The 11962-nt window shown below is 48.2% G+C and overlaps 1 protein-coding gene across 1 annotated transcript in view; it reads left to right on the top strand.

Annotated features, from left to right (window-relative positions):
* Positions 1–11962, top strand: part of cltca (clathrin, heavy chain a (Hc)) — a 34364-nt gene that overhangs the window by 13511 nt on the left and 8891 nt on the right. The window contains exons 7-19 of the mRNA XM_060057303.1: positions 2721–2918; positions 3343–3543; positions 3887–4039; positions 4404–4526; positions 6225–6362; positions 6646–6810; positions 7463–7643; positions 8535–8698; positions 10291–10416; positions 10569–10711; positions 11230–11464; positions 11589–11711; positions 11808–11953. Of these exons, the coding sequence (XP_059913286.1) occupies positions 2721–2918; positions 3343–3543; positions 3887–4039; positions 4404–4526; positions 6225–6362; positions 6646–6810; positions 7463–7643; positions 8535–8698; positions 10291–10416; positions 10569–10711; positions 11230–11464; positions 11589–11711; positions 11808–11953 (2096 nt within the window). The remainder of the gene's footprint in view (positions 1–2720; positions 2919–3342; positions 3544–3886; positions 4040–4403; positions 4527–6224; positions 6363–6645; positions 6811–7462; positions 7644–8534; positions 8699–10290; positions 10417–10568; positions 10712–11229; positions 11465–11588; positions 11712–11807; positions 11954–11962) is intronic.

Raw genomic sequence — 11962 nt, 5'->3', positions numbered from 1 at the left:
CTCGGCTGCTTTTCTTTGTCCCTTCTGGTTCTGGTTTAGTGAAATGCATAGACATGTTGAATGTCGTTCCTGTTTTTACAACACCAAACCATGCTGTTGCTATTGTGTGTCCCACGCTTTCTGGAAGAGTTTCCCTGAAGCAGCCATAGGATCTGTTTACAGGAAGTTTGGACTCAGTTGGACTGAGGGACGAGTGGTCTCTGTTGGGAATGGCGTCTTGCTGAAGACCCAGCCTAGATAGACCCAGTATTCTGCTTTGGGTTTCTCATTATGAGTTGGAGCCCCTCCAGGTGGGTGGGTGCACTCTCCGGCTGGTTCTGGTGATCGTGACACTCTAGTTCCAGTGATGATGAGCATTGCAGCGCAGCTCCATCGAAACAGAATAGCACCACATCTTGGCGAGTGCCATGGATGGAGAGGTAACGCTCCAGCAGCATGTGATATTTAATTTGGAGTCGATGGCTGGTGTCCTTAATTTCCCTCATTACCAACCGCCCAGCCCTACCTGTCACCAGCGGTCTTGTTGACACGTGTGTTCGGCAGGGCGTGTTTGTGTGCATGCGTGTATGTCAGGTTTTGTGCGTGTGTGTGCTTGCCGTTTCTGGGCCAGTGCACCATTCGATACTGCAGCTCGTCTGTCATCGGGGTCTCCATATCCTCTCGTCAGGAGAGCAGCCTAACCACCGGGCTGCCACCCGCCGCCATTAAATTGGGTCTGTTGGTCAATAATGGTAAACTGTGACCGTTTTATAGGACTATATGGAACGACGGAAAGGGGTGAAGATGGGGCAAAATTGAGTCGTTGGGTCTTTCGATGCCGATGGTTAACTTGGCTTCCCCCCCAAAATGTTTCCACTACCCTCTGACTCTCAGTCTCTCCCGTTGCCTCATTTTCAACTGTCCTTAAAGAAAGGGCCTCGCCCCAACCCCAAACCTACCCACCACACAATACCCTCATTCCCTCTCCTCCCCCTCCCCTCCCCCCTTACCCTGCATCTCCGTTACCCCCTCTCAGTATAAAGGGGAGTTGACCTTGCTTTAGTGGCAGGAAGAATGACGTGAACTCACCCGTATTTAACCATCCAGGACCACTGACCTGCTTCTCTTGTTTGAAGCGCTGAGCTCCACCCTCTCAATTTCCTCCCCATCTCAGCATCTCATTCGACTTTTTCTCTCCAGCCCGCCCTAATCCCATCGGGCTTCACAACACTGAAGCGATAGACTGACTGAATAGTAGCATCTCGACAGCCCTGGATCCAGATTAGATTGGCACGCCTGTGGTGTTATCCACAGGTATAAGAATAGTTGAGGTGTTTGTTTGATGACAGTCTGTCAAGATGTGAATCGACCATGGTTTTCTTTCATCTCACCCCCTAACGCGGTGTATGTGTGTTCCGAAATTGGGTAGTTGGCTAGCCATTGACATCCATTTTGTATTTAGCCGTTCCCATAGTTGTGTCTTTTTCAAGCAACTCGTACGAACTGCCCTGACTAGATCGTTGGCTACCATAGTGGCCGATAACAAACAAATCCACATGTTTCGATTCTGTACTAACACTCCATTTACAGACTGAGAGGCTTCTAGGTACATGCATGCAACCGGGACAGCACTTCATGTTTATTCAGAAGTGAATGCTTGGGCTACGTTCCAATCAGTCCCCCCTACTTCTTACACTTGCCCCCGGGAAATTATTGAAATGTGGCTCTGCACCCAGAATTCAGAATTTTTCTTTACTGCCTAGAAGCAGCCTCCTTCTTTGCTCAGTGTGTGACCATGCACAGTGGGGTGTTGAGACAGAATCAAGGCTTTTGGATTTCTTCATTCGGGGACACTATTTGAGAACACTCCTTAGCCAGGGCTGTTCATATGTTATAACTTGGACAATACTAAGATTCAGCTATGGGAGCTGCTTAACACTCGTTTTTGAATATAATGGATGTCAATGGAAGACTGCCCATTTTCGGAATGTGCGTGCACTGACTGATTTCTGTCCTGAACCTATTGATCTAGGGTCTTGGAAAACCGGCCAAATCTTTTAAGCTTATTTCTCAAAGGCTTTCTTGTCCTGTAGCCAAAGAAGCTTGGTAGGTGTCTTGGGGATATTAATCCATTGCATTATTGTCACAGATGTTGTCTTGCTTCCTCTGATTGGCCGCTCATCCCGCTGAGATTAATGGGGGTTGATTGTGAATAGATGAACAGATTGAGACGTTTCATTTATCTGTATGAGGAAAGGCAAACACTACTGCCCATGGTGACACAGCGATTTCCTTACGTCATGGAACTATTTTCCTGTATGTGATTGTAACTTGACCTCACTATCAGACCTCTTACAACCGCTTCACAGAGGGACACCGGCAGAGCAGCTCACCCCCAACACAGTAGGGATCAATATTGGATGAAAGGAAAGCTGCCTACAGTTTCTGTCAGGCTTGGGATGTCTCTATTGAAACTAACCTTATGCTCCTTTAGCTTGTTCTGTTGAACATTGTAAATGACTGACACTTCCACTTGAACATTTTACAATTAACTCTGCACCAGATATGTCCCATTAGCCTCTAAGTCAGGCATTCATTTAATAATAATTAATCATTCATTCAATTAATTATTTTATACGTCAATTAATTGAATTAAGCACACCCATGGGCTTTTTTACGCATGGGTGTTGGGAGATATGTCCTATTCCACACGTATTAAAGTGAGTGTGTGTGTGTCCCAGGTGCTGTCGGTGTGCGTGGAGGAGGAGAACATCATCCCCTACATCACCAACGTGCTGCAGAACCCCGACCTTGCGCTGCGCATCGCCGTGCGCAACAACCTGGCGGGCGCAGAGGAGCTCTTCGCTCGCAAGTTCAACAACCTGTTCGCCGCCGGGAACTACTCGGAGGCTGCCAAGGTGGCGGCCAACGCACCAAAGGTAACCAGCCAGGAGCCTGGCCTCCAGGTGGCTCAGCCTTTCAGCTCCATAGGAGAGGAAGGAGCAAGTGTTGCTTGACTGCTGTGGAATGAACAAGAGCCGGTCCTTTTTTATTTTTAAATTGTAGGGGTTAAAGGTCTTGTTGGTATTCTGTAGGATGTGATCTGAATTCTGGGTGCTGTGAATTCAAAGGATTATGTTCATCATTGTTGATTCAGCAATAGTCTATACCAATACGCTGTTCCATCCTTTTGTTTGCCAGTGTTTTGCATTTAGCTTGATCTCTTCTTTAATCTTCGACACGATCGCCACTTCCTCAATGCATTCAAACGTCAGACTACAGGGGAGCACGCTCTAAGCCCGCTTCCTTCCGTTGACTCCTCCTTCCCGCGCCTCTCCTCTGCGGCTCTCCCTCCCCCTGCAGGGCATCCTGCGTACCCCGGACACCATCCGGCGCTTCCAGAGCGTCCCCGCGCAGCAGGGCCAGACCTCTCCCCTGCTCCAGTACTTTGGCATCCTGCTGGATCAGGGCCAGCTCAACAAGTTTGAGTCCCTGGAGCTGTGCAGGCCGGTGCTGCAGCAGGGACGCAAACAGCTGCTGGAAAAGTGGCTCAAGGAAGACAAGGTATCGCACCGATGCCCCCCGCCCCCCTCTCCCTCCCCTCTCGCAGGAATAGCGGGGGGATGGTTTGGTTCTTTCCCAGCCACTAGTGTGTTTACACAACTCTGCCGTTTTCTTCGATGATGTCAGACTGTTATGCAAGGCTTTAAGAGAGGTGTGTGTGTGTGTGTGTGTGTGTGTGTGTGTGTGTGTGTGTGTGTGTGTGTGTGTGTGTGTGTGTGTGTGTGTGTGTGTGTGTGTGTGTGTGTGTGTGTGTGTGTGTGTGTGTGTGTGTGTGTGTGTGTGTGTCACGCACCATTCCCTACACGCCAGTAGTTGACAGTGTTGTGCTTCCTGTGTCATGCAGCTGGAGTGCTCGGAGGAGCTGGGGGATCTGGTGAAGGCAGTGGACCCCACCCTGGCTCTCAGCGTGTACCTGAGAGCCAACGTGCCCAACAAGGTCATCCAGTGCTTCGCTGAGACCGGGCAGTTCCCCAAGATCGTCCTGTATGCCAAGAAGGTAGTTGTGCAGCCCCGCTACTGCGTGTTTACTTTAAGCAGTTCCCGTTTGCTCTGAGGATTTCCTGTGCAACATAGCGGTTGACAAATAACTGGTAGCTTAGTGCTTAAGCCTCCTGTGCTTGTAGAACTTGTGTATTGTGGAAATGGGATCATTCTGCTGTAGTCTTAAATCCTATGTTTTGTTTTATCATGGGAATGTCAAGTTGCAAGCTTTAATACGGTTCTTAGTTATTATTTATGCTGTTATTATTACCCTCATGGACCTAAACCTCATAAACATAACACAGACGTGTTGGTATACAAACAAGGTTGCAACAGTGTGTGAAGAGGCCGGTTTAATGAGCGGTGCCCTGTGGTTCCAGGTGGGCTACACCCCAGACTGGATCTTCCTGCTGAGGAACGTGATGAGGATCAACCCGGAGCAGGGCCTGCAGTTTGCACAGATGCTGGTGCAGGACGAGGAGCCTCTGGCAGACATCACCCAGGTAACGACCTGTGCCCTCTGGCTGTAGTTGAAGGTTGCACAAACCAGCAGACTTGAACAGACAGTACTCCTACCTTATTTCTTACCAATTTTTTTTAGTGCAATTAACTTGATCAAAAGTTAAAAGGTTGAAAGTTATGGTAGGTAGGGATTAGGGCTTTGACTTTTGCCCAAAAATCATATTCGAAGTTTGTTTGTTTATTAATATTAATATTCGAATATATTTGAATATTTATTAATAATATTTTGACCATTAAATGCCTTCAGTAAGACCTGGATTGGGCTTCGCGAGGTTTGTTTACCGGCGTTGCTATGGTTACCGGTCTTGCGTGTTCCAACAATTTATTAGGTTTCTAATAAATCGCTGTCTAATCAATACTTCATTCACTGCCTCTTCCGTGGTCATTACAATATTATGAATAGACTGTCGGGTTCTCCGACGTCTCTCCCTCTTGGCCTGCCCATAACAGGTTTGAATATTAAGGGCTGCCTAATATTCGTTCGAATTTTGAATTATTTTTTGATATTCAAATTATATTCGAATAACGAAGTTCGGAGTCAAAGCCCTAGTAGGGATGCACCAATGTATCGGACGAACATCGGTAACGGCCGATATTTGCGTTGTCTGCCATCAGCCTATCGGGAAATAAGATGACATTCACCGATGGCAGTGGCCGATGTTTAACTGTTGTGTCATATCAATTATGCGCTGGCTAAATGTTGTGTTGGTTATTTGCGGTCTGACTTGCAGTTTCGGAGAAGATGCAACAGGTGGTGGGCTACTAATAATACCACCCATAACAGCCACTGGTACGACAAGGCTCTGACATGATGACGTAAACGGGCGGGTGCTGCTCGCACGTGGGGTTTGTTTACAAATAAAAGTGAAAGAAAATGTAGGTCGTGTGGGAGTATTTCACTGTCTCCGAGAAAGATCAGCGATATGCAGTTTGTGGTTTTGTTGGGCTATGCAAGTACTGAACTCTTCTCATTGAGTAGGCAGTTGTATAGAAGGGATGGACAACGATCGTCGAATAGTCGGAGTCGCGTAGAAAATCGAATAATGTATTTGACTATTGTAATTCATTACACAACTCCTCTCAATGCTGTTGAGCGCTCTTTTCTCTTGCATGGGCCTTCACAACTTCCGGTGGTGAAAATCTTTTGGTAATTCAGCGTTGCTAAGCATATAATGACTGCTGTCAAGGGAAGGGGATTATTATTATTTTTTCTGGCGTATCACTCCACTTTCGGCGTATGTAGGCCTATCTGCCTAAGCCCACGTTGAAATAATTTTGATGTTGAATGTTGACGGCGCAGTTGTTGAAATAAATAGATTGACTTCCTACAAATCATAAAAGCCTCTACCTGTGTCATTGTGCGTGCGTGTATACGAGGTGCGTGTCTGCATGCGCGTGTGCGTGGGGGGTTAGGTTTTGTTTCCCTGGCACAAAAGGGGGAATAAATAACAACAAAAAAACATCGGCATCGGCTATCGGCCTAATTGTTATTTTAAACATCGGTATTGGTATCGGCCCCGAATTTCACATTCGGTGCATCCCTAATGGTAGGATCTGTTCCATCACTGGTCAATTACTTTACATTCGGTGCATCCCTAATGGTAGGATCTGTTCCATCATTGGTAAATTACTTTGGCTGTTCTGGCATTCAACTCGCTGTGCTCGTCTGTCCCTTTCAGATCGTGGACGTGTTCATGGAGTACAACCTGATCCAGCAGTGCACGTCCTTCCTCCTTGATGCCCTGAAGAACAACAGACCCTCAGAGGGACCCCTGCAGACTCGCCTGCTGGAGATGAACCTCATGCACGCACCACAGGTAAGCCCTCGTGGCAACTCCCCTACCCGTGTCTTTCACAAAGTGCTCCCCACTGCTTTGAAACAAGACAAACGTATAGAACAAAACTAATACAATTCTGAACGACTGGATTAAGTTGTATAGGTTCAAATGAGGCCAACCACAAGTACACACATCCACTGTGCACACATACTGTCATAAAATACTAAACCGAATATGCTGAGAACTCACTCTATTGCGCCACCTCACGGTGCTCACCCATGGTTCATTTTTGTTCCCCCATTCCTTTACCAACATCTTACAGGTCGCTGACGCCATCCTTGGCAACCAGATGTTCACCAACTACGACCGCGCCCACATCGCCCAGCTGTGCGAGAAGGCTGGCCTCCTGCAGAGGGCGCTGGAGCACTACACAGACCTGTACGACATCAAGCGGGCAGTGGTGCACACGCACCTCCTCAACCCCGAGGTGAGCCTCCACCGCAGGGAATCTGCTCCAGCTCTCCTCTGTAATTAAGACCTTTCCCATCCCTGCTCCCGCTGCCAACGTTGCTCTCCAGGCGGAAAGATGTGGACGGAACGGAAGGGTGTTCACTGTAGTCAGTGCTGTCCGAGGCAGGCTTTGCTTGCGTTGCCTGGTGATCTCCACGGCGGGAGAAGAACAGCTCGCTGCTTCCCTATGGGGCTTCTTTGTCATAGCAACCTAGATTCCATGCTCAAACTGGAAGTAGATGTTGAGGGATTGAAGATGGGGGACTGTAATTGGTCTGTTTTTAAATTCATCCTGACTCTAGCCAGTCTGTTTTACTCAACATGATTTTATAGTACAACAAAAAACAAGGACCACAAAACAAACTCTGCGTCTGCGTCTTTCGACATCATTAGTGGGCGTGAGATGTGTGCTGGATATATGAGCATTGTTGCTTCAGTCCACTTGGTAGGCTGGTAGACTGATCTATCCAGCACACATCTAGGTAGACATGCCCACTGGCAGATTTTCGAAAGGGCTAATCACACTCACACCTGGTGGTATCATATGTCCCCTTTCTCGATCTCCCCCACTCTGACCAGCAGCATTGGTCTTCATGTGACTAACCCGTCCTCTCTCCTTCCCCCTCCAGTGGCTGGTGAACTTCTTCGGCTCCCTGTCGGTGGAGGACTCCCTGGAGTGCCTGCGGGCCATGTTGTCGGCCAACATCCGGCAGAACCTGCAGATCTGCGTCCAGGTGGCCTCCAAGTACCACGAGCAGCTCTCCACGCAGTCCCTCACCGAGCTCTTTGAGTCCTTCAAGAGCTTCGAAGGTGTGGCCCAGAACCCACTGCTGCTGCCTCGACGTTTTGTCTCCCTGCTCTTAAGCAACCTCTTTTAACCTACTTGTCGACCCGGTTTACTGCTTGTGATAAGATATGATAAGATATGTCATCTTTGTGAACGGGTTCATGCCGGAGGAAGCGCTGTATATGAAGGGAAATTGCGGCCATCTTGATATGATTTTTCTTATGAATGGTGTCCTTGGGTACCTTGATGGGCACTTTAAAATCTCTTATTATTATTATGGTTGTCCCTCATAGTCGACTAATAAATCACGGCGCTTTTGGAGTGGATGGATTTTGTGTTTTGATAAGCGCGTGCTATCATAGTTATTATAGTCTCCTAAGGTTTCATTGTTTTACAACAATGAACGCCTGCCAGGAAAGCCGAAAGAGGAATTTAAGGCCACATATGTAGTCTGGTATTTAACGAATCACAGATCCCTATTGCAGGTTCAGTACTTCGTACCGCCTTCTTCAAACAGGCTTTACTAGCCTCTGAGGAAGTGAAATTATCTGTAACGGTCAAAGGGTTTTCCCCCTTTTGACTCATGCAATGGGTGTGTTTATGTCAATCCATCCAGCCGGTCAGTAGTAGAACACCATCTAAGGTCCTGTGCTGCACCATACATGATCCGCCTTGTATGGCTGAATAAAGGCTACTTCAGTCAGACAGAAGAGGGCATGGTGACTGACATTTCTTGGGCTCAAACTGAATACAGGTGAAGAGCAATTAATATTAGAAGGGCAGTGAACCACTGTATTATAGGAGTACCTGCATATCAATCCAGCCACCTCAGAGCTTTAATCCCGTAGGTTGATCACGTCTTCAGCTGGTTGTACCTCGTGTGGTAACCATCCCTCTCTGCCTGCACAACCCAGGTCTCTTCTACTTCCTGGGCTCCATTGTCAACTTCAGTCAGGACCCAGAAGTGCACTTCAAGTACATCCAGGCGGCCTGCAAGACGGGCCAGATCAAAGAGGTGGAGAGGATCTGTCGGGAGAGCAACTGCTACGACCCAGAGCGCGTCAAGAACTTCCTCAAGGTATGCTCCGCTAGAGACCGATCTTTGGATGCCCAGATCGAAACAGTGCAATAACAGTTTCCTGTGATTAGGCTGCATGACATTGTTTACCAAAGCATTATTTTTTCTCAATTCCTTTCTTGCAGTGTTTATTTGACTACCTGGTAGGCAAATAAAGGTAATCCTGCAATGTCAAACCTCTTGTTTGGTCCAACAATTTAGAGTTCTGTAACTAGTGTATCACATTTGCCTATGGCCACTTTGAATAACAAACTCAAATTCAAACAAAGGGAGTTTCAAATGACCCTTTCACAAATATGACTGATTCCACCATCACTTCCGCTTTTCCAACTTGTTAAGTTGAATTTGGTTAAAGTCGCCAATCCTGACCACACATATTATCTTTTATGCTTTTCCTGTTTGTCTTTGGCATTGGCAGGACATGTACAAGGTAAATGGATCCACCACCTCCTCTCCATGCACACAGTCAAAAGCCCCCATCTCCCTCTCTGTGTTCCTTTTATTTCATCCCTACACTGTTCTCAAGCCTCAGGATTTGGACTACGCCATGTATGGCGGTGTATGGAGACATACACCATAAGCCATACGCCCACCAGGGGGTGTGAGTGTGTTTGTGTGTGTAGTCCCTGCTAGTAAAACACTCAAACAATTACCACTTCCCCTTCCTCCACACCTGTAGCCGAGTTCCCTGTTGAACTGGTAAAGTCCTCAGAAGGGACATGCCAGTTCTTTAGCTACAGGCACTTTGTGGGATGCAACGTCCTCGGTGTGTAATCAGTTACTTGAGCTCTTGCCGTGGTCGAGTTAGTCGTCGTCCAACGGTGTGTCTAACGGGAGTCCAATTCAGCGGGAGTCATTGAACCCTATGGGTCTCGGCGTGACACTTGTTGGCGCTGCTTGTGGAACAATGTCGTCTGGTGCCGGGTAGCACTGGGGTGGGGAGTCGGCTTTACATCTGTGAGCAGGATTAGCCTCCCTTCATTGTGGGGCTGACTTGCATTTTTGCATTTTAAATGTCTCTATAATAACTTGTTTGTCGTAATTGTTAAGAATTTTGATATTATGTTTCGGATTCGCACCAATTTATGTGAAAAATTATGGTATTTCATTTTCATGATTTAGCTGCAGGTAAATTTAGATTCAGACCCGAGTGGAAAGACAATTTGGTTAACTGACTGAAATATACCAACTGCTACTGTCATTGAAGGAGTAGGCGTAATTACATTTTTTCTAATCTTGAAAGAAACTGCGACTGTCTTTTACAGTCGGACTGGAAAATCTGTCTAGAAAACGGCAGATACACTTTCTGTGCTTTAGGCTTCCAATGCTGCCAAACCTTTTTCGCATTGGCCAGCGGAATCAGCGATACATTTTAACCTCTTTTCTTTATTATTGTCTTGCATGCCAACAAATATTTGTTGCTTTGGGCCATTTTATCTAGCCTTTTTGGGGAATAAGTAAACCCATTACTCTTCTGTTGGCATAAAATGTCAAATGACTGAAACGTAGTGATGTTATTTTGCTGTGTGTGTTAGTACCGGGCTTGCGATGATGCCGAGCTGACGTTGTCTTTGTTGTTGGTTTTCTGACAGGAGGCCAAGCTCACAGACCAGCTGCCACTCATCATTGTGTGCGACCGCTTCGACTTCGTCCACGACCTGGTGCTCTACCTCTACCGGAACAACCTGCAGAAGTACATCGAGATCTACGTGCAGAAAGTAAGTCCCAAACCGTCGTCGACCAGTATTTAGCTTATTATAAACCGTACGCGCGACATGTTGGTCCAAGTCCAGGCAGAGTTTCTGTACAAACGATGGCGGTCGTGTTACTGATGCTGATCCCTGACTCCCTCTGCCTGGCTCTGTTTCAGGTGAACCCCAGCCGCCTTCCCGTGGTCATCGGGGGGCTCCTGGACGTGGACTGCTCAGAGGACGTGATCAAGAGCCTGATCCTGGTGGTCCGCGGCCAGTTCTCCACCGACGAGCTGGTGGCCGAGGTGGAAAAGAGGAACAGGTAACCGGCGTCTCTGCGCTCAGAGGATGGACTGCCTTTTTTTTTTTTCTGTTCTGCATTAAGGCCCAATCCCATTTCTACCACTCTCCCTTCCCCTTACCCCTCCCCCTTGTTTGGAAGGGGTAATTGGAAGGGGTAAGGGGTAGAAATGGGATTGGGCCTAAAAGTGTCATTTCTTGCTCCGGCTGCTGTTTCATAATCGTTTGACTTTTCAGAACATGTTTAAAAGAAAGCAGATGTGTCAAATCTTTGGTTTAAGTAAATGTTTAGTTTATTTGGAGTAGTTGAATTTTCCACATTGGACGCCACTGTAATTTCCAAGGAATTTGACCTTCCGCTAAAATTAGACCCATTACAGTTTACTACACCACATAAAGCGTTCCCATCTGTCCTGGATCTCCCACTCGCGGAACCGCTCTGGACCAGGTCTGAGGTGTCGGATCGATACAATCAATCGACCCAGTCCCGACCCAGTCCCGTCTCAATCCAGCCCATCTCGCCTCTCCCTCCCCCTGCAGACTGAAGCTGCTTCTGCCCTGGCTGGAGGCCCGCATCCACGAGGGCTGCGAGGAGCCGGCCACCCACAACGCCCTGGCCAAGATCTACATCGACAGCAACAACAACCCTGAGCGCTTCCTGCGGGAGAACCCTTACTACGACAGCCGGGTGGTGGGCAAGTACTGCGAGAAGAGGGACCCCCACCTGGCCTGTGTGGCCTACGAGAGGGGCCAGTGTGACCAGGAGCTCATCAATGTGAGTCTGGCTCCCCATCCGTTCTCTCTTTACACTTATTGGATTGATCATTCGTTACGCCCGTGGCTCTCTGTAATGTAGCAAAACAAGTGAGGTCTAAAATCGTTGTCGTCGTGCTTTCCAGGTCTGCAATGAAAACTCGCTGTTCAAGAGCCTGTCCCGCTACCTGGTCCGCCGCAAGGACCCCGAGCTGTGGGCCAGCGTGCTGCTGGAGACCAACCCCTTCAGGAGGCCTCTCATCGACCAGGTGAGAGGACCAGGGGGATACAGTCACACCCTTAGTGTGCGACCGTGGCGTTTGACCGCGTGTTATTGACCGTGCGCCGTGCGTCTCTCCCACCAGGTGGTGCAGACGGCCCTCTCCGAGACCCAGGACCCGGAGGAGGTGTCGGTGACGGTCAAGGCCTTCATGACGGCTGACCTGCCCAACGAGCTGATCGAGCTGCTGGAGAAGATCGTGCTGGACAACTCGGTCTTCAGCGAGCACAGGTACATTCA

Source organism: Gadus macrocephalus, chromosome 7 (genome assembly GCF_031168955.1).
Source record: "Gadus macrocephalus chromosome 7, ASM3116895v1".
Taxonomy (NCBI): domain Eukaryota; kingdom Metazoa; phylum Chordata; class Actinopteri; order Gadiformes; family Gadidae; genus Gadus; species Gadus macrocephalus.
This window is presented reverse-complemented; position numbering and strand designations above follow the sequence as displayed.